The sequence below is a fragment of the Brugia malayi genome (assembly GCF_000002995.4).
Source record: "Brugia malayi strain FR3 genome assembly, contig: Bm_v4_Chr4_scaffold_001, whole genome shotgun sequence".
Taxonomy (NCBI): domain Eukaryota; kingdom Metazoa; phylum Nematoda; class Chromadorea; order Rhabditida; family Onchocercidae; genus Brugia; species Brugia malayi.
Genome location: NW_025062478.1, coordinates 4,963,832 through 4,986,404, shown reverse-complemented (window position 1 = coordinate 4,986,404; position 22,573 = coordinate 4,963,832). Strand labels below are relative to the sequence as shown.

At 31.0% G+C, this 22,573-nt stretch overlaps 7 protein-coding genes across 8 annotated transcripts; 3 read left to right on the top strand and 4 right to left on the bottom strand.

The window, feature by feature from the left end:
- Nucleotides 1-896: 896 nt before the first annotated feature.
- Nucleotides 897-1,913, top strand: Bma-erd-2 (Uncharacterized protein; the record flags this gene model as incomplete). Of its 2 annotated transcripts, XM_001902028.1 has the most annotated exons (4): nt 897-1,088; nt 1,301-1,459; nt 1,528-1,652; nt 1,748-1,913. In XM_001902028.1, 4 exons carry the CDS (start codon nt 897-899, stop codon nt 1,911-1,913), a joined length of 642 nt encoding a protein of 213 aa, XP_001902063.1. The 2 variants fall into 2 exon arrangements, with proteins under 2 accessions (XP_001902063.1, XP_042937590.1); XM_043081656.1 differs by lacking the exon at nt 897-1,088 and having other exon boundaries at nt 1,340-1,459.
- Nucleotides 1,914-3,188: 1,275 nt separating this feature from the next.
- Bm10019 (Uncharacterized protein) lies at nt 3,189-7,936 on the top strand (the record flags this gene model as incomplete). The annotated part of the gene is made up of 17 exons (XM_043081655.1): nt 3,189-3,211; nt 3,353-3,426; nt 3,531-3,630; nt 3,894-3,970; nt 4,128-4,242; nt 4,345-4,450; nt 4,618-4,728; nt 4,872-5,111; nt 5,276-5,418; nt 5,581-5,717; nt 5,844-6,021; nt 6,107-6,243; nt 6,776-6,891; nt 6,985-7,041; nt 7,199-7,324; nt 7,442-7,598; nt 7,815-7,936. The coding sequence occupies 17 exons, from the start codon at nt 3,189-3,191 to the stop codon at nt 7,934-7,936; spliced, it is 2,019 nt and encodes a 672-aa protein (XP_042937589.1).
- Nucleotides 7,937-10,948: 3,012 nt separating this feature from the next.
- On the top strand, nt 10,949-11,174 carry Bm10020 (Uncharacterized protein; the record flags this gene model as incomplete). Its single annotated transcript, XM_043081654.1, has 3 exons — nt 10,949-10,994; nt 11,036-11,085; nt 11,160-11,174. The coding sequence occupies 3 exons, from the start codon at nt 10,949-10,951 to the stop codon at nt 11,172-11,174; spliced, it is 111 nt and encodes a 36-aa protein (XP_042937588.1).
- Nucleotides 11,175-13,798: 2,624 nt separating this feature from the next.
- Nucleotides 13,799-14,691, bottom strand: Bm7211 (Uncharacterized protein; the record flags this gene model as incomplete). Its single annotated transcript, XM_001902031.1, has 3 exons — nt 13,799-13,989; nt 14,332-14,439; nt 14,604-14,691. The coding sequence occupies 3 exons, from the start codon at nt 14,689-14,691 to the stop codon at nt 13,799-13,801; spliced, it is 387 nt and encodes a 128-aa protein (XP_001902066.1).
- A 600-nt stretch (nt 14,692-15,291) lies between these two features.
- Bma-rpb-9 (Uncharacterized protein) lies at nt 15,292-16,078 on the bottom strand (the record flags this gene model as incomplete). The annotated part of the gene is made up of 4 exons (XM_001902032.2): nt 15,292-15,354; nt 15,469-15,595; nt 15,732-15,860; nt 16,032-16,078. The coding sequence occupies 4 exons, from the start codon at nt 16,076-16,078 to the stop codon at nt 15,292-15,294; spliced, it is 366 nt and encodes a 121-aa protein (XP_001902067.1).
- Nucleotides 16,079-16,826: 748 nt separating this feature from the next.
- Nucleotides 16,827-18,478, bottom strand: Bma-vha-8 (Uncharacterized protein; the record flags this gene model as incomplete). The annotated part of the gene is made up of 6 exons (XM_001902033.2): nt 16,827-16,889; nt 17,119-17,244; nt 17,431-17,556; nt 17,637-17,747; nt 17,923-18,051; nt 18,353-18,478. The coding sequence occupies 6 exons, from the start codon at nt 18,476-18,478 to the stop codon at nt 16,827-16,829; spliced, it is 681 nt and encodes a 226-aa protein (XP_001902068.1).
- Nucleotides 18,479-20,139: 1,661 nt separating this feature from the next.
- Bm10021 (Uncharacterized protein) lies at nt 20,140-21,025 on the bottom strand (the record flags this gene model as incomplete). The annotated part of the gene is made up of 3 exons (XM_043081653.1): nt 20,140-20,173; nt 20,296-20,623; nt 20,959-21,025. 3 exons carry the CDS (start codon nt 21,023-21,025, stop codon nt 20,140-20,142), a joined length of 429 nt encoding a protein of 142 aa, XP_042937587.1.
- Nucleotides 21,026-22,573: the final 1,548 nt, after the last annotated feature.

The window sequence follows — 22,573 nt, the reverse complement described above, 5'->3', positions numbered from 1 at the left end:
GAGCAACGTATGAAGTATAAATGACGGCTCTCTTTCATATTTAATGTTTCTCTGGAATCGACAACAAATTGTCTTTTTGCAAACAATTGTAGAGCCAAGTGGATGAGTACCCTAGCGAAGTTAACGAAGTGGCACTCCTTGAGATGGATGTTTTTCATCGTGTCACTGGATGTCTTGGTGAATACGGTCTGCTCCTTCACCCTTAGTAATTTTCGTGTTCGACAGATGTAGGTGGAAGGGATGGGTGTGAAAATGAGTTACTGGGAGATTAGTTTCCTCTCATGTAGTTGGCATGTTATGTTGTGTTTCTTCCTGTTGTTCTATATAGTAAATTTCTTCAGGAGAAATTTGCAAATAGCCTCTAGATTACAAATTATCCTTTTATTCAGGTAATAATCACAGGGAAATTTATATTAATCGTAATTTTTATGTGCAGTAAAGTTTCTAGTCGTTAATTGTTATCGTTATTAATAATAGTCTTATTAATAGTGGTAATTGTTCACTGTGTTGTACTTTACATTAGCCACACCTTATAATGTTGCACGGTGTTTTGAGGAAACCTTCTAAAACAGACGAAACATTCCTTCAGTTGACAGTTAAAAGTGTATCATCCATGGAATGAAAATACTGTAGGATTTATAGTATGGCTGTTACATATACCATCATTTATATATGCCATTGTTGTGTTACTCCTTTTTATATATGGTCAGAATAAATAATTTCTCTTTAATCAGCACAATTTTGCTTCTTGGTTAGTACAGTTCTGAAGTTAGTACAGTTAGGCACAAGGAACTGTTTGCTGCTTGTACATGATGGCGAGTAATTCATAACATCTATTTTCTGCTGAAGAGTTGAGCAATAATAAATTAATCAGCGGTAATTTTCGTATATTTTAGATGAACATCTTTCGATTAACAGCAGATTTGGCGCATCTTATTGCCATTTTCATTTTGGCACTAAAGATGTGGACAACACGATCGGTTGCTGGTATATCAGGCAGATCACAACTTCTTTTTGCTGCTGTTTTCACATCTCGATACTTGGATCTTTTCACCAATTTTATTTCGGTCTATAATTCGGCTATGAAGGTTTTTTTTTTTTTTTTTGTTTTTAAATTAGTTTCAGTTATTACTTTTTTCATGCTGTATGATTGGAGAAAATATTTAATGTTTATTAAATTTTTTGGATCTTTCAACTTTATTAAGTTATTTGTATTATCCAAATCTATGCCTATACCCTTTTATAAACGTACGAATACTACGTTTTCTATTTTAATATAATCGGTCGTTTCCTGTTATAGGTTTTCTTCCTGGTATCATCTTTTGGTACTCTGTATTTGATGTGGATTAAATTCAAAGCAACTTATGATCGAAATCATGATACATTTCGTATCGAATTCTTGGTGCTTCCGTGTGTTCTTTTGGCTCTGCTTATTAACCACGAATTTACAATCATGGAGGTATTTATGTTCTATCTCTTTTTCTTTATTCGAATGACTGAAGTCATATCTATATAAAAAGTTTCTAGGTAATGTGGACATTTTCTATTTATTTGGAAGCCGTTGCGATTATGCCACAGCTCTTCATGCTTTCTCGCACCGGAAGCGCCGAAACCATCACCGCACATTATTTGTTCGCACTTGGTTCTTATCGGTATGTACACATTTTATGCGAAGATCCAAAATACACGTAGTACGCCTCGGAGCCAATTTTTTAAAACATTATTATTACAAAATAATACATTCCAGCGCATTATATATATTGAATTGGATCTACCGCTATTACACAGAAGGTTTTTTCGATCCCATTGCTGTCATATCTGGAGTCGTTCAAACCGTACTTTATGCTGATTTTTTCTATCTTTATGTTTCCCGTGTTCTACGTCAGAAGCGTGGTTTACAGCTGTCGGCATAAATTTCTTTTTTTAAATGATTATTTCTGTAGGTGCAACTCTGTACGAATTATTGCTGAATTTTCTTAGGAAATTCAGAAAATAAATTCAAAAAATGAAGAATTTCTTACTTCGCGAAGTACTATTACCGTTTTTTTGCTATGTATATTAGTAGAGAATTATTCGCTCAAGATAATGTTTTTTGTTCGTGGTGTCTTCAGTATTATATTCAAAAGTTATCCAAAAATTTTAAAAGTTTTCCCACTTTAAAGAAAAGAAATTGGTAAGATCTGATTATAATAAGACTTCCTGACCGATGTTTGTTAATGTTGCAAATGTTGCATTTGTTGGTTGTTGATTTTTTTTTGCAGTTTCCAGGTGCGTAGATAATTTATTAATAGCTTTTCAGAAACCCCAATCTTTTCACTTTTTCTATATTTGTTTCAAGTAGCACGCTATTTTAATAATGTGAATAAAATTCTTCATTGCTGTTTTTTGCCTTTTTGTTGCTGGGCTTTAACAACCATCATTATTATTGAAACCAGACCTATTATTTTGTCTCTTTGTTAGTTGTTTTGTTTTTCTTTTTGTAATTAGAAATTTGTCATACTTTAGTCTTTCGGCTTTTTTTTTTATTTCCACAGTATTTTATAAGAATAAATGGTAGTATTATGAGCTTATGAATTTTATAGAATTCTTATTGTGTTATTTTTTGCTCACACATATTTAAAGGTAAAATTTCATTTTTTATTTTATATCTGGTTAAAAAATTATGTTTATATATATATAAATTGGTTTCCATCACAAACCTGACATACAACTAAGTATCTTGTTATCTCATGTAATATGAATAAGATTTCTTTGTTGAATTTGTTTGTGTTGGCTATTCGCCATTTGCTTTTTTTATTTCAGAATATGTTAATCTTTTTCGTTCTCTTTTTTTTTTTTTTTTTTTGATTTTTATATAGCTGAAGGTACCTTATTTGAGGCACTTAAATCTCAAAGTTTTAAGTTGTATTTTAGATATAGATATTATCGCACTCTTGTTATGGGATGTTATGAGTTTATTAATGGTTTATTTCATAGTCACTTTTTTGTACGATTATGTTCTAGCTGTTGCTGCTTTTTCCAGCTATATCTGCTCAAGTTGGTTTGTATGCAGTTGTTTCATTCATTACTTTTTTATTTACAGAAGTTTCGAACCAAAGTGTTGTGATGACTAGCTTCTCATTTTCTTCTTAATCGGTCCTGTTAGGATTTGATATGACATCTTGTTTCAAATTCTGTGCATTGCAGTGATGTTACGTTATTCGAATTGCAGGTATATATGTTTCTAACTTTTTAAAAGAAGCTAAAGATATCTTTTTTTTTTTTTTTTTTTTTTGTCCGTTATCGTTTACTTATTCTAATTATTGCTTTCTCGCTTTATCATCGTGTCACTAATTTCTGGTGACACTTGCAGGTATTTGTTGTATGGATACAAGTTTCCTGTGGAGGCTGTGCTACCGATTCACCAACATTCTTCTTCAAACTTCTGTAATATTTTAATGGTTCGGTGGATGATTTTGTAAAGCGTTCCACATACTGGTAACTTATATGTTAAACTGACAGTTTATTTAACTTTCTTTTTAATATTTCAGCAGCTTGCTCTAGTTCATCTTTATCAACAAATCTTGACGTAGAAATAGCTCATCGGCCAACAGTGAAGTGGTGTGGATATGCATTTCGGGATAAACAAGAGTAAGTCACATATTTTTAGCGCTTCTGAGATTCAGTAAGCATTTACTGACACTATTCTTCGTTCTGTATGGTTGTGACAAACATCACGCCTAATTATGAGATGTGATGTCTGTCAAAATCATATAGAAAGTAGTTTTATGCCACCAGATTTTGAACTGTAGCATTATGCAGTTACACCAGTACGACGACGTATCATTTGCAATTAATTCTTATTTCTATCAATAGATTGGAAATTCACTGTTTGCTAGTTAGACATGTTTCAGTGTGTTCTTTTCTTTCAATGACTCATCCGAGTTTTTGGATTCCATTCCAGCAAGCGCAAGTACTACAAAGGATGAACGTTAGCTTCAAAATATTTTGTCTGAAATTCTCTCATTTATCTGAACGGTAAACATTTCGTACAAAGAATCAGGATAAATAGGTCTCCATCATCCATGGGTTTATAATGGAAAAGTTGATTAATTTCAACGTTTGATTTAAAAAAGTGCTTGATTTAGTTAGCGAAAGTGTGATTGAAATTTTGAAGTCTTTCTTTGAAACATATGGTTGGCACAGTATCGATGAGGTGTTGGATGATTTGCCTGCTCAAACTTATGAAATGTTAATGTCGAGGTAATCTAATTCTTTATTTCATAATTCATTGTTTAGAACAAAATCAGTAAGTTTAATATTCACTTACATGTTTGCAAAAGCATAAAGAGCATAAAATTTCAGTTTTCCAAGCAGTTATAACACATCGATGACTCTGTTTAATAATGCGCAAACATGTGATAGAGTATTGAACGCTAAATCAAGAACAAGCTTACGAAGGCAACATTGGGTTTCATTTTCTCGTTAATTCTATTTTAAAATTTTAGGAAATTATACCCTCTCCAATTCTCTGCCAGTTTTTGCTTTATTTCCAATACATCGCTGCTTTGTACGTAACCACAATTCAACCGCTTCTTATTAAATAATTTTCTAAATTCCATAATTTTTGCTTTGCAGTGGACATTTTCTGCTCGGTTGCGCTCAACGCGTCCTTATGTTGCAACGAAGAAAACTATTAAGAATCGAGGAACATTACCGTGTAAAAGTGAACGTGATATAGCGAACTCGGTAAATGCTGTTTGTTGGTTCACTTACTATCGAGAAATTTTACAGTTTTCAGTAGAACGAGTTTAATATGTCAAATTGTTCAGAAATAGATATGTCGCTTTTGAATATTATATTACGAAAAATGAACTTATCATTATTTGTAGATAGATCAGCATAATGTGCAAACTGTTTCGAGTAAGTTGAGGCCTGTAGTAAATTTTCAATTACGGACTCTAAAAACAAGTCCATATTCGACCGCTATTCATGATGGAGCGGTTTCGGCCACTACTATACCTTGTCAGGAGAAAGCTCAGAAACTATTCAAGAACAAAAACAATGAATTGGTAACTTCAAAAATCAAAATTGCATCAATAGAACAACTGAAACAGCTTACTTTGAGAAAGGTAAATCAGATATCTTTATTTTCACCATTAGAGATTTTCCCGAGACTGGAAAAAGTTTGGGAATATTCTTTGTGTGGTATTATTAAGTCATGAGGATCCTTTGTTATCAAAGATTCTTTAGTAATTCCAGTAATCAAAATATGGAAGTTCTATGTTTATTTCAGGACGTTACTGGTTTGCGGCAGCTTTTGACTAAAGAACTTTGGCCATCCCATCGTCACTTAAAAACGTTTATTGCTGAACTTTTTGAAGTCTTTATTGTATGTGGAAAAGATGTGAACGAAGCATTGTGGCTTATGGACTGCTTGTATTTTTTTTTTTTTTTTTTTATTATTATTAATGATGATCTGCACCATTCTTTATTAAAAAGTTATGGTAAATGGTGTATTTTATAAATTTCATTGTTTCAGTTGTTGATTCCAAATATCAGTATGGTTAAGGTTTCAAATCTAATATTCTACTGTTGCAGTATATCAGAGAACAGTCGTGTCGCATTGCCGAATTCAACTGTTTTGCAATTGATCACACGAATTCTGATTGAAGAAGGGATGAAAGCAGCAATCGATTATGCTGTTCATTATCGAAATGTATTACTTATTAAGTCACGTATGTTATTTATTAGTATAATTTTTTACGATTAGTGAGTTTATATTCCTGATATATCGAGAGTTCTGAAGAGGTCCAAAACTATCGATGCTAAATGGATTTTATAATTAATAAACTTCTTTACAGCTCCAGATGATTTATTTGTCGATCGTTCCACAGCTGTTGCTGAGGACCTGTTTACTGAAGCTTTCAAGAGAAATGATTTATCAGGAGTTCAGAATTTGTGCGATATATTGATTGACTTAGGCTTTCTTCGTAGCTCTTGTGCTTATTTGCGTGCTGTTGTTGAATTTTATCTGCGGAGGTTCTTTTTTCGAAATAACTAGTGTCTATACATTTGGTCTTTCCAGTGTTGATGCACTATTTGATTATAATTTATTAATTTGTAGTGGTGGTTTTAATTCGGCTTTCAATATATGGTATAAAAACGCTCAGAAATATCGTACTGGTGCGGGTTGTGATCTTCTTATAAGACATACTATTTTGGAAAAAAATCTGAATGATATGTTTCAAGGGAAAAGACTTCGTGAGCTGAACTTTTATTTTTATTTTTCTTAAATTTTCATCATTGCTTGATCGAGAATCATATAAGGTACCATGTCTTATTCATATTGGTGGTACTTGTTTATATTCTTCCAGCGCTGAGGAATCCTTTAAATCTAAATTGTGGATAGATTATTCTAAAAGTGAAGTTAAATTGGGGATACTGTTTACATATAAGTTAACTTAGATTGTTACTTGCTTAAATCCTCAATAACAACCAGAAAATGAAGTACACTGCAGACATAAACAACACATTTTTTCATCTTTAGTGACCATTTACGCTTCTTATTTGCACATTACCCTCTATCATTATATGGAATGGAGGTCAATTGTTCAAAGTGTAGAAAGCCATTTTCTTGTCGACAAGCACCACGCTTTTAACCTTATTCTATACTTTTGTGGGATGTAATAACCAAGAAATTTTGTTATATTGTCTAGCCTACAATTGTATTAGGTGGGAATTTTCTTGAATTTATAAATAACCTAATTCATATGCTTCATGAGGATGAATTCAGGAAATATTTTGGATAAACTTGATGAATTTGGTGCTTTTTATGATGGTCTTGCTGAACTTGTTGTGGAGTTGTTAAAAGCGAATATGGCTTCCGAAGCGGAGCTGATATTCAAAAGGGTTTGTATGTATTCTGAAACATCTTATGCTGTATTTTATTCTTTTTTATCGTAAAAGTCCGCAATTAATATTATTTACTTATTCTTTTTTCAGTTGAAAATATCTGGACGTCATTTCAGAGAGCCCCTCCTCCGTATGCAGAGTGATCTGGTATACTCCTTCATTAAAATTTTGAATTTTTTTTTCACTAAGCCTAAAAATTGATATTGACGATTGTTACTGAATTTTTTCCTATTTAGATTATTAGGTCAAAACTCTAAACCGTTTTATTTACCATTTTAATTGCAGCTGATTCTGAAATTTTCAGGACAATTTGCCTTATGTTGAAGATTTTGCAACTGTTTTGCTGACTGCTTTACTGGAAGAAAATAGGAACACTCAAAAATGTTCGCAACAGAAACAGAAAGAAAGTGGTTTAAAGAAAGATTCTCAAGCAAGTTTTGAATTTGAAAGCCAGTTTAATTTAATAGTTTTTCACTCCAGTTTATAAAAGTTTTGGAAGTTTGACCTCTAAAAATAAGAGAGATGAAATTCTGGAAAATTTTTTGAGGAGTTAACTCACAAATGTTATATCCGATCACTACTAGCGGCTTGGCAACCACGTTATAATCGAAAACAAAAAGTGGAAATGAAGAAGTTCAGAGCTAATGTTGAGCAGCTCCGAGGACTCATATTTCTGACCCAAGATGTCTGGTTTGAGATAGCAAGTATGTGTATGCATCATTGTAAAATCACTGCTTGGAAACATCATTTATTTAATCAGTTAACGACTGAAACTTTTATATTTACGGTTTATTCGGCCTAGATGGATAGCGCGAAAATCTTAACTATTTTTTTAATATTGAAAGGATTTGTTTCTCAGTTTATGGTTTTCAAATTTCCGATGAAGTTTTTAAATTAGCTGTCTTATTTACTTCCCTCAGGTAGTGCCAATGACATAGAGTCATTAGAACGTTTATGGACTTGGAATACAAAATACAGCAATGGCGAATTCGACAATGTAAGGAAGAAACTGGAGGATTTCTTCACAACAAAAAAATTGTGACACCGAATAATGATAGATTTGACGGGATTCATTGATAAAGGATGTAATTTCATGTTTCAACTTTCGATATTTTTAAATTGTTTTTTAATGCTTCGGCATTGTTTTGTTTTGTTTTGTGTTTGAGTGTATAACAAAACTAATTGTTTCGAATTTCTCATTTTGTTATATATATATTTATTTATAGTTTTCATATCTTACAAAACAGTGTTGGGATTTTTTTGTGTTTAATAATGATAGTTTTAGTTTTTTCTGAATGTTTTTATGTTGTTGTTTCTTGGAAATGCTCAAGTTCTGTATTACAGTAACTTCATTACTATTATTGAACGGTTCTGTATTGTTAGCATAGTTTTTAGCAATGATTTTTTTCTATTCTCAGTCGTTTTTCCACACTTATAGTTATCTGTTATTTTTGAATGATATAATTTGATCGCAGTTTCAGTTTTAGTATGACAAATTTTATTAATATTTCTGCTGATAATAATCCAATAAAATTAAAAAATGAGATAGAGAAATCATGAAGCAGGAGCTGACAAAAGTCAGTTTTGTTGCGTAATTTGTTTTTTGCCGTTCATGTCAGAGCCATGTAATGTAAAAGGTAAAATTGAATTCAACAAGGGATAATGTCAGACAAAGTCTACTTCACTTATCAATGAAATAAGCAGGAAAGTGTTGCCAATTTTTCTGGTATGTGTACAGATTCTTCATTAAATAAGGATTTGGTCGCTTGTTAAGATTTAAGTCATTTTTAATTGATGTGTTATCAACAAAGTTTTGGGGGAAAAACAGAGTAAAAGTGTTCCAATAATCTTCGTTTTATTTTTGAAGCTTTATTACCACATTAGAAATTTTGTGAGTCTTACGGTGGTGTTAATTGCAAAATTGAAGTCTTTTTCACCAAAAAATTGAGTTGGGGACAAATATTATCATTGGGTTTATTTCGTCGCATAAGCACCATTTCAATGTCAACTCTATCGTAGTTATTAGAAGTACATATCGATGAGATTTTAGTCATTTTTAATTGGTATATTTTCAAATAAAATTTTTGGAGAATAATAAAGTCAGATTGGTATAATATTTTTCTTTTTAATCCTTTTCTTATGGTGGTGTTATTCGTAAAATTGAAGTCCTTTTCACAAAGATTCTAAATTGTCTTGACCATCTTTATAATTCTGAACTGTAATGTAGGATTACGATTATTTCTGGAATTCTGGACTATTTCAATGCAAAATCCTTGAATATTTCTAGAATTCTACATATGCTTTCCTTAAAATGGAATTATGGACGGTCTTAAAATTCTAAATTCAAAAAAAAAGTAAAAAAAAAAATGGGATAAGGATTTTGATAACGGTACTTAAAAATGATTTCAATCTCACAGGTAGCGAGCATCCTTTTGATTACTAAACAATAGATTTTAGAAGAATTTAGCATCAAAATGCGATCAGCTGGCGTAATAAAAATCATATATAAAATTTCGGATTGAAACGTTTGAAATTTACTTCGATTTCAGAATGAGTATGAGAGTTCTGTAATTAATTATGAAAATTAAAAAAAAGCAATCTATGGTTTATATAAAAACTGCTTATATAATTTAATCATTGCAACGGAAAAATTATTACTTATTACTTTTTTTCTCCAAGAAAGAAAAGTAAAGGAAGAGAAATATTTTTCATTTAAATCTATTTGCAAAAAAAAAAAAAAAGAAAAATTGGCATTGTAAGGAATAATCTAATAATTAAAATGAAAGATATTAATCATAAATTGTTTCTTTTAGATTTAAATTATGAAATTCTAGACTTGGTAGTAACAATTAAAAGATAATTCAGTTTTGTTCGCAATAAAAATCAAAGTGAAACAAACTCAAATGGCATTGAGTGGTCAACACGAATCAGCGCTTTCGTTACTAATAAACACAGAGCTAGCAAGATTAGGTAAATGTGTAAAGATAAAGGTGAATTTAATTTAGATCATTAAACTTAACTGCAATTAATTTTGAACTTGTCTATATCAACAGCTGTTAAATCGATGAATAATAATGATTAAAACAAACAGCGGTTATTGAATTTTTTGGATAAATAATATTTCCTTAAACTTCTCCAATACCGAAAATAAAATTGATTCTTTTAATAGTCTAAAATTTAAATATTGAAACTTCATGGCTGTTAATTAGAAAGAATGTATGTAATTAACTTTTAGGCATATGATAAATCACAAATCTCGCAGGAGATGACAATATCAGAAAGAAAACGTACTTTTTCGACTGCAAGATTTGGACGGAACATTCTTTAGTTGACTTTTTTTTTCTAAAAAAGTCCTTATAACATCAAAATATCAAACACTACTTGGATTTCTGAAGCATCCAACTTATGTGCGACAAGTAAAATCATTTCAAGCATTCATCTGTAACCGTAACAATCACAGTAGAATATTCTAAAACATGATGATTGATTTAAGAATGTACCGTGCAGAGAACAACTGACAATTCACTTAAACATTATCAAAAATTTCATCACTTCCTAAAAGAGAGAAATAATAAATATGCGCACTTAAAGTGTTCCAAATCTCCGTGTATTATTTTATCTACTATTTAATAAGTTCGAGTGCTCAATCTCTCTTATCATATGTTTAAATTAAGGTGGAAAATATTCTTATCACTTTTTTGCATTTAAAATTTGAATAAATCAACAGAAATTTGTAACTTTTTCACGAAGTGTGTGAAATCATTGAGTTATGCAAATTTAAAATTGCTTAATCATTTATTTATAAAATAAGTATAGATGATCACAGCAGACTAGTGTTTGTTTTAATCATTTAACAAGAAGGTATTTAATAAATAGAGCAAGTCTTCTTCTCTTGACCTGAAACTAACATTTCGAGTGAAAAAGTAAGAAAAGTTGCATAAAACTATTAAGCGAACAGATTATTTAATTCTCTTGAGCATTCAGCTCACATAAATTCGATAAAATAGTTTTAATTACAGGTCACATTGAAAAAAGCAAACATTTAACATTTAACATGGGTGCAGCTGTGATTCTATTTCTACTCATTTTAATTGGCCTCGGTGTTGCCTATCACATGGGAATTCTGGAACCTTATATTAAGGAAGCTCAGGCACGAATGAAACAGGGTGGTGGTGGTGGACCTCAATAAAGGTTTAATCGATTTACTCTTCGTTTTCGAATAAATTCATCTTTCTTGGTGGAAAAAAAATTCAACCGCTTTGAAGGCTCAAAATACATAAATCCGAATCGAAGAACAGGAACCGATCAACTTATCTTACTACAAGGAATATACGTACATATAATATATACTGACTGATGTGATACATTCATTACTTAATTCGCTATTTTTTTTATCTGTTCTGTAATACAACTTTTCATCAGTCACTAACCATTGCTAATATTATCAACAAAAATGTTTTGAAATCAAACACTGATAATGAATTTTGAATCAGTCCCTTATCAATAACAACACAATAAATTGACATTGAACTTAATAGAAAGTAAATAAATGATTATTTCTATTTTGTTATTTTTTTTCTCCTTTTATTTCATATATTGGTTGATTTTTATTTTAAGATTTCAGAGGAAGATTTTCGTGACATAACTCATTTGAAAACACTTCGACCTTTTTAGTTGCTAACATCGGTGACTTTAGGACAACAGGAAATATTTTTTGTCGTACAAATATAAGGGTAAATGGCAACAAAAGTTTTTATATCAATAATGTTGCGCCGAGTCTCATTTGTGTAAATATTTTATGCTAAAAATGTCATTACTGACACATGAAGTTACTCTTCGTTACAAATGGGACTATACATGTTTTTTTTTAAAGCTATCAGTTACTGTTGTAGTATTTTCTACACAATACTTCTTGCTTCACAACAGAATTTCTAACTACATAATAGCTAATCGATATACTGGGGAGAGTCAAAAGGTGTTCTATTTATCACATCAAATCATCTCATCTCATGATAGTGGTAATAACACCTTAACAATGCAATCGTATATTTTGCAACATAAATTTATGTCCTTAGAAGATACTCCATTATTAAAAATATCTACGTTTAATCAGACAACAAACTATTTAAATTTTTTAATATAAGGGAAAACATTCTTATGCTCCTCAGTGATAAAACTGCTATGATTTCTTAAAGTAAAGTATTAAAAGCTTATTTAAATACATTATCCCTAATTTTAGAAAACATTAAAGTGAGATTCTGGAGTACCATCTTTGCAATAAATGTTGCTTATATTAAGAAATGAAATAAACTTACCTAATAGACGTGCATTTGATGATTATTGATACATACCTTGAAAATATTTAATTTCTATTTATGAATCCATAAATTCGAATTTGCCTCCTCTAATTTCTATAATTCTAATTCGCAATGCAAAAACATTTTAAGCAGTATAATGATTTCCAAAAAGTGAAAATTCATTAAATATAGAAATGAAATAAATAATACCTGGGATTTTCTATCTTTTGGACCAGATAACCAAACACATTTTAGAATTTAAAGTAACACTAGACACATTTTTTAGAATAACAGTTTAGACTAACACTATTTAATTTCCTTCCATCTTAATAGTAATAATAATAATAATAAAAAGTCAGAGAATTCATCAGCAAAATTTGATCCTTCCTCTACCATCCATTGTCGATTAGGAGTGCCAACAACACTTGTCCTCCTAGCCGCACTTTCATACTCATTTTTATGTCAGCAATAACTTTGCTATGTGGACATTCTTCTTATACAAAATCATAAATAAATGATCACTGGAAATAACTGCCTTTATTACCAATTAAGCGCATCCACCACCATCACCACCACTTTTGCAATGCTAAGACCACTTGTCTTGCTTTATAGTATCAATAAGTTAAACGAAATTTCTTCCTTCAATGGGATATTTTCTTCTACTCAGCACCAACTAATATATATCAAGCAGTTACTTTTTTATTTGATTCAAAGGTCAGTGCGAGAATACTATAATAAACATAAATACAACATAAATTAACTTCGAATCATCTCTGAATTGAAAAACTTCATGAGATTCACGTTCTTCTAAATAGATCTTGAGACTTCTTTATACAAAACTCCCTTTTATTTTTTTACACAACCAGGTCATCACTTTATTTTTATCCATTCATTGCATATTTCTGATATTGCAAGGAAATTTCGATTTTTGACTGATTCATCAATATAACTTTCTTTTTTTGCAAACTAAATCATGCTAAATTACGGCACCCATTCATAACACAATAAATGCAACATAACATATAAAAGGTTTTCCAAAAAACTAAATTAGTAGATATGACTAGCTAATAGAAACCAATTCGTCAACTACCTATCAGCAGAGACTGATGAAAACTTATAAAATACAAGAACCCAATTTCGTGATAAAAAGTTTTGAAAAATCCCTTTTCCTTTTTCATAATAAAAATAAAAGCAAAATTACATAAATCTAATCAATCGATTACCAAGCATGAAGTAATGGAAGTGTAACAGCGTAGTAAAATCTCTGCACCAAAATCAAACTCTTTATCATAAAATCATGACACAGTCTTTCAATATTTACAAATTATAAGCAATATAACGAAATTACATAATTTATGCTCAAACAACAAAACTAATGCAAATTCCGGATTAAACACATAAATGAAGAATGCCTAAAACAGTAGATGAAGATTATTAGAAGAGGCTCACGTCATGCTTTTATGTATATCGTTAGGTAAAATTAAAGATTTTAGCCAAGAATGAGTCTCATAATTCATATCCACCGTACTTGATTTATGATCAAAAGAGATACCTCAAACAACAACTCGAAAACTTAGACTTAAAAGAACTAACGAGCAGATTTTATGTCAATCTTTAGAAGAAACAACAGTTAGTGGTGTATAAAGGTACTCGGCAAGTGCACGAAGTTTTGCCCTAAGCAGGCCAAGTGGTACTTCACTCCCTACTTTTATTGCTAGAAGCATGTTGGCTATACGTGTGACGGCAATCACCCCATTTTCACATTCTAGCAACATTTCCGTTAAATTTTCTCTGACTCCTAGAAAATAGTATGACATTAAATACAGTGCATAACGCACTAGTTTCCTCACTATTCACTTGTTTGATTCCACGGTATTCTATCACTCCTCCTGAATGCGTAGTTTTCATACCATTTATTTGTAATAGAGGAGAATCTAAGGTTTACCGAACAACAAATGCAAAAAACGTAAGATAAAATCCCAAAGACTAGTAAAATTGAACCGCACAATGAAATAAAATGGAAAGAAGCGATTTATCATTATAAGTTGTTACATAAATATAATTAGCTTGTTCAGTCATCACGTCCAATTATTTAAGGAAAAATTTCTAATTGAAATTTGCAACTATTAGAAAAAAAAACCTTGTCTCTCGAAAGTTTCCCAAATATTGGAAATCAAAGCAGCAGATACGGTTGCATTTGCATCATTTCCTCCAACACTATCATAACCACTGTAGGCTAGCAGTAAACCTGGAACTGGTAGTGCATATCAACATCTCTATTAAAAAAGAAGCAAATTCATCAACCTAAACATATAATCTTATATCTTTATTGTCATTTTCATTATGCTTTCATTACTCACTTGTTTTCAATTACATACTGCCCAAACAAAAAGTACTTTTCAAATCAATTACCTTCACGATTCAGCAGGAGAGCACCACTTTTCGTGTTTGGCGTATTCACCTGTCCAAGTACTTCGGTTAATGCTTTTGGTTTCAACATCACTTCGATTCAAGTCTAACCGCCAGCTGCATGATTTATGAATTAAGTTTGTATCAGAAACGTTTTCTGCATTTTTTGATTAGTTACATCACTTTTTTTAACACGACCATTCGAAGAAAACTTGGAACTACATTCTGTTATGGTTCTAAGTGCTTCTGAAAGTCACACCCACAGTTATCTATTTTTTTCTTCCACTTTATTTCAGATGAAAGGAAAATAAATATAGCCAATCGCGAATCAACTAGTAAGGAGCCAAAATATAAACATGATATTTTATATTTCAATAAACGCAATATACAAAAACCGGAAATTAATACAAATAAATAAATGCGAAAAATTCAGGAAAAAAGTGTGAAGTATCCACATCTAATATCAGTATCACTAAATTTTTCAATGAACTGTGTGTCTTATACCTAAATTCTACATTTCAGAAACAAGAAATGAAAAGTGATGATATGTAATGTAATAACAATCGTAAAAGCCAATCAACTACTATGTAATCAACATTATAAAAATGTTAGAAATAGAAATCTTGAATCCAATACGAAACGACTGCAGGAGTTTATAACAATGGCGACCACTGTATAATTGACTGTAATTTCAGTCAGTCCATCGATGTGCGCAAGTTGGATTCATGCAAACATAATACAATCTCATCTCTTCCTAAAAAGAACTTTCCTGGTGACAAATTCCAACCAAAATGTAATTGAAGTTATGACTAAAAAAAGCATATGAATATGTGAAAAAAAAAAAAAAAAAAAACTAATCGAAACATACTTCAGCTCTCCTAGATTGGGCCTGGAAAAATACAGCTTCTCTTCCCCGACACATTGGACAGGGATGATCCTCGGTTTTCGGTAATGTTGGATCATGCACAACATCAGCCACAATTTGAGTTAATTCACTCAAAATGATTAAAAATAAAAGAATGCATAAGTAAATATCAGATAAGTGAGGAGATATGTGAATCAAATCTGATTTTTCAAAGCTAACATCTTACTAACAATAAAACACAATATTAAGTCCAGACTGAAACTTACTCCACTTCATGCATTAATTTGTTGACATAAATGCAAGGATTCTCGGAAAGCTGTTTATGATCACAATTCCGACATGCATATAACAACTGCCTATTCTCTTTGTCCTCTTTTGGATATAACATATTATTGCTGAAATAAATTTCATCAAATAAGGCATAAGTCATCAAATAATATAGATGCATTGCTTCGGATACTCAAATTCAAAGTGAGCTTATTATTCATTGCAATTGGATGCAAATATTTGCCCCACAATCAAACTTCCACCTCTTAATCCATTTAAAATCCAGATAAAGAACTTACCATTCCGGACAAAACTTTATACCGACAAATCCAGGCTCCGAGGTCATACTTCAAATTTATGGTATACGCAATACCCAGGTTAGAACTCGCACTTTCACAATTTTTTTCTTCCAATTTTGATTTCTTCAGTTGTTTATTCTAAATCTGTTTTATCTAGTTCAAAATAAAGTGCCTAACTAATGCAGTCAAGCACAACGCGAATTGCGTAACTAATTCCTTACAATTACTTTCAAAACCCAACATTCATTCTTCTGCTTATTACAAGTACTTACAAGTATTTCATTTCGATGTTTGAAATATTTCGACAAAGAAGGAAAGTAACAGCGAAAAGGAAACACTGTCTTTACCACCAGCCTCACTCTGACTTATATAACACTAATAATGCTATGAATTACAATGACTGGACATGATTAAAAAGATTAAATGAATGATTTTAAATGATGATAAGCTTGTCAGCAACAAATAAAAGATCCAGTAGCAGCATATCAATGAAGAAGTGCCTGATACGGTGTTCTCCTCCAAGCTACACTACGTTTTCATTTTATAGCATATAAAAGAAATTCTTTTCACTTATACACAACTAATATATGAAGCACGGCATATCTCGACGTGGAATTAACATATACTACAACCATTCTGCTGATGATAAGATAGGAAATCAATAACGGCTACACAATATGATAATCACGAGTGTTTAAACAGTGGAAAATAATCACAAACTATCACAGGGAACATTTTGAATATTAAGGAAAGTGCCAACATTCTCACTTTTGTCAGTTCTGCACATCGAATGCTTCAGTCAAAGAATCTTCTATTTGGATTCTCACCAAACAAAGCTACACGAATTTGAGGTATAATCTGCAATAATTTTTCTCCATTAGACAAAACTACAGCGATTAAAAAGTTTAAAGATTATGATTTAAATATATTTCAATTATCCAAAATATGGTTATATTAAGCTACAAAACGACACTAATATGAAACTAAAAGAAATAGAAAGTTCGGGCGTTACTATGCATTATATAAATCCATCTTTACAATGCCATGGAGTTGAATCTATTCTTCTGCTCCGAAAATATTGACTTACCTGAGCAGCAATCAATTCTAGACGAGATTCCAATGTCGACGAAACTTTTATCTTACCATTTTTCGCTGAAAGTTCTACTCCACCAGCACTTTCATCCGGCAAATATTCGCTCGTGTCAATTCTCACCTAAAGAGGACGTACAATACCCTTTGCAAAGCAAAAGAGATTGAAACATTATACTCCTTAAAACCCTGATAACTTTAAACACAATAAAACACACAATAAGAAAGATATATTTGCATGCTTAAGAAAAACAGGAACAAATAAGATCACTATTCTTCATAAATCAATATAGAGAAAAAAAAAAAAAACCTTTGTGCGTTCACCCCACTGTTGCTCAAGTTCGTCGAGACATTCCGGCAAAAGTTTTTGCACTGATAGTTCATCTTTTTTGCGGCAGCGTAATGTAACTTCTGTTTCCAACAATTGGAATAATGCCTACAAAAGTTAGAATACTATTTCGATGATTCACAAGCAAAAATTCTAAATCAAATTGTATTTGAGAAAAACAAAAATACCTGCAGAATTAAGCCTTTTAAGATTGATGGATATTTAGTGGAGTCCCCAGAAATTCGACTTAAATTCAAGCGCGCCTCTTCAATAACTTTATTCAGATGATCTTCGCGTGCCTGTAAATGAAAATATTAAATGCGGTGATAATATCATAATGTAAATGGCAACCATTTCCGTCCATACTCCAAACAAAATAATATACTTTATTTAATACTTCTCAGAATAACTTCTCCAATTATTTCCTGGAATATGTTATAACCAAAAGCCAAAAAGACCAAATTGCATTCTTACTTTTAAGCACTTTAGGCGTCCCTGATTGAGCATGTTCGAACTCTGAATTTTTCTTTGCAGTTCCACCTGCTTCTCTTTCTTGTCATAGTACTCCAAAATCTTTGTTCGCTGTTGTTGAACAAGGCGGCCCTAGAAACTACGTATAAATGGAAAATTTTAAACCGAATTTGTTCAAATAATCATTTTATAATCACACGCTATTTTCATAGAATGATTACTCGTATGACTATTGCTCAAACGAGACATGTATCTTATAATGAAACATCCATAATCAATCAAACATCAAACCACTTTATTGCGGCATAACAACGACAATACGCTTTATACTTTGAATAATCAAGCCGAAAAAAGAAGGATTTAGAACTTCTTAATATTTAATTTATTTTCGCATTTCGATTAAATCATAAAAAAAAGATGTCATAGTTTTTACCTTTTCAATATTAAATTCCTCTTCCGCTTTTGCGTCAACTTCTTCTGCTTTTTCAATCGCTTCTTGCTCAATGAATGCGATCATATGTCGTAGTTGCTTCTGCACATCATTATCTGAGAGCCCCATTTCCTTTCTCCAAGAAGTACCTGAATTTTCAATCAAAATTTTTTACCATAAAACGCACAAAGCATGACGTGATTGACAAGCAATAATAAAGATTAAGCAACTCTTATGTATTCAATGATGTCTTATGTATCATTATTAAAATCTTATGTATTCAATGACGAGTAAGTAATTTGATTCAGTGAGTAAGCAATCTGAAAACAAGAATCTACGAAGAGTATATTCAACCACATAATTTTGAAATACCCATAACAAACATAATAACCAGTTCTGCAACTGAAGCATGGTGCAGCTAGCCAAATGGCATAAGTAACATAGTATCAAATACGTGAATTACCGTAACACAGATAAATGAAACAAGTAAGATAAGGAAGAAATGCGTTGAATTAATACCCACAAGGTTATGTGACGCAGACGTGCGACTACACTACGACAGCCACGGACAATACCACACCGAGCACTCCGAACAAGAAACAAAAGATCAGAAGCCGAAGAACATACGGCCGTAGCTGTTGTTTACAGCACACAATGCAATACTTTGCAATCCATCCAGTGCACAACAATGTTTCATAAAAGAAGGGGCATTTTGAATTTTATTAGCACGTTTTTGCATTTCCGAATGTCATACCTGCAAGCACTATGTTCACGGAATTTGGGAATTCCTATTTGAGATGATTAAAAGATGTAAATATATCAAGGAAGTGATAGTGATCTAGTAACCGAAATTAGAATCAACTCCTTGTAGATTATTCTTATTGTTAACAGACAGATCAAATGTCTCTGTATTATTAATTAGAAAGAGAACTTTGAAGTACACATTTCTCTTACACATCCATTACTTACATGTTTTGTTAATAGTGATATGAATTAATATGGTGTGTTCTGTGAAAAGTTGAGCAATTCATTGAAAGATAAATGCAATTTTTACAACCTTTATAAACATAATTTTTATTTATTTCAGCTTTGGCACATCAATACGCATCATTACAGTTTAGTGACATGAAAGAACCAAAATACTGATTTTATCATTTCCGATACAGCACTGGCATACAATGATTATTGATATGTGATACTATTACTCTCATACATTTTCAACTAAACAATAATTTAGTAAACGAAACAAACTGTACAACCAAGCAAAATTTTCAGTGATACAATGAGATAGGAAGAAATTCCCTTACACAACTATTTACTTCCTTCCCATTTTCAGGAATCCAAGAAGATCTTAAAGCAACAAAATTTACAAATCTTGATGAATTAAGATTGAATTAATAAGTAGAAGTAAGCAGTTATTTCTCGCCTCGATTTACATTGCAAGTCGCTTTAAATATTTCAATTGAAATTTCAATAACTGATTAACTGAAACATTAATAATTGCAATGAAATACTGTTCAACACTAAATGTTGTCCGATCTACTTTAATTAGAGAAGATATTTTTTCGTTTCAAAGAAATTTTATTTTTAAATTGGTTGAAGTTGTTAGTGATAATAATGAATGCTAGACAGCATATGCTTAATGGTAGCTATTTATCCCACTGTTCTTCAAATGTTCACTTATCCGCTAATGCATCGGTTTAAATATCCATTGAATGAAATGAAAAGTTCTTAATCATTACAGCAAATTCAATTTCAAATTAAACTGTTTCACGAGGCATTTAAAATCATCACCACAGATTACTGCCGACCTCTCCTCCATTGCTGAAAATGACATAAGTATTATAAAATAAATATTAATAGCTGTTAAAATTATAAAGTAAGTATTATTAGCTGTTATTTCAGAGAGTCCAACTAGGTTCGAAGTGCAATAATTAAAGACTTACTGAATTCCTTTCGGACAAACTAGCTTCGTATAGGGCCCATAACAAATATGTGCGTAAGGCGGACAATGGCAGTGTTGGTGCGGATGCCACGGACATGATAAAAGCTTCCAGCAAACGAAAAAATTTTCAGGACTTGAAACTGTACTACTGATCATCGATGTTTTTAATTCTTGCATTAAATCAGAAGTTGAAGCTGTTGTCACCATTGGGAAGGGAGGAGCTGTTGACACAGGAGAACCTATTGACGGAGGAAAAGCTGTTGACACGGGAGAAGCTGTTGACACGGGAGAAGCTGTTGACACAGGAGAAGCTGTTGACACGGGAGAAGCTGTTGACGCGTTTGTTGGTGTAGGAGTTCCTGCAAATCATTTGTATTTTATGAACTTGTCAAAAATTTATAGATAAGCATTTTGATTAGGTTGAATTCCGAAAATATTTTGGAGGGTAACTATAATTTTGAAGATCAGTGATAATGATTTATTATCTTATTTATAACTTCGAAGTTAAATCTACGATTTATTGCTTTCAATCCAAATATTTACATTCTTATTCTATACACATATATATCCTGAGAAGTACTAACCGTATAATTAATTCATCAGTTATTTACTGCTTAATGATAAGAAAGTCGGCAATATCATAGTATATTCAAACTAAACTTACCGTTTTGGCCCAATATAACTGTTGACAAAATTCCAATTATGATTGCCAAGAATAGTGAAAAGAACATGCCGTCTATATTTCGATTAATTTTTAATTTGTTAAGTTTGATATATATGGAAAAGTTAATATATAGACTCACAATATAAATGATCAGAATATTTGTGTATGAGATTTATATCAAGTTGTTGTTTATATTTTCGAAAAGTATTATATTCTGATAAAACTATTGATCCGATTAATTCAATCGCTGTCTCAAAAATTATCATAACGAATTTACCAATTGCAAAAATTATCCATGTTAATTATTGTTGATCATTTTGAATGTTATTTTAGCGCCCAGTTTCTTGAATATAGAAACGTATTTATAATAATAATTTTTAATTTTGGTAATTGCTATGCAGTTTGAGAAATAATCCGTTCGGAGATTGAAGTCAAAAAATTATATGTGCTACCACTGATTACGAGGTATGCTATAGATACCTTGCAATCTTTGGAAATATTTCTAAATTTCACTAATAATTTGATTTCAGTGATTTAAATTTCTTGAAACAGATAAATTTGAATTGTTTGCTTTGAAGTGTTATTTTAACATCACATTTCCAAAAAATCTAAACTTATGTAATTGATTTTTGCTTCCCAGCAATATGTTTCAAAATTCCGTGCAGTAAAATCTTGAACATTTTCACCATATGATAAAGCAATATTGTATATTCATATCTCTGCTTATCCAATAATATAATTTGTAACTATATATTCAATTGATGATCTTTAATATATTATCTGTATGAAACATAATGATTTAAGCAGTAGATGAGTAAAAAATAAAGTATCAGAATAAGTCGAAATTCAATTACTTGCTACAAAAACCGAAAATGATTTTGAAATCATTGCACTATATCCGAATTGGAACAGTCTTTGAAATAATATAAAGATTTTATAAAAATTTGTCATTTCAGCTTTTGAACGGATTATTTCACAGCTGGTGTCGGCATCAAAATTAGCATTTATTGACTACTAATGCCTTGTTTGTGTCCAATTGTTTTGTTTACTTCGATAATGCTACAATTTTCAGATCAAAATATCAGATGAGATTGGGCGCTAAATTTATGTTTTAAACTCTCTCGCAAACATGCACATTTTTTGCAAATAGATAAATTCATTTGGTGAGTTTCTGAAGCAGAACTAAATTAATCGGATCAATTTATTAAAATATATTGGAAATATAAATAGCTATAATTATGTAAATGTAAATACAATAATTACGGCAATATAAACAATGAGGCATCTTCTCCATTTAGGTCTGCGAGTATTGGAACCTTATGTAGTTATTCAGCGTTTATTTAACAAATTCTTAATTTTCGCAAATTTTTAATTTTGTTTATTAATTTGAAACAAATCGAAATTCAAAATTTTCATTTTCAAATAATTTAACATAAATTACTTTTAGAAAAAGACAAAACTTTTTAAGATAAATGCAAAGCAAAGCAATGATAGTTTTGAATAATTGTTAAAGTATTATTTACAATTAAGAGAACATTTGATTCTTTAATGATAAGTGAGAGTTCAGCTTCGACCACCTCAAAATGAAATTTCTTTGAAACGAAAAAATATCTTC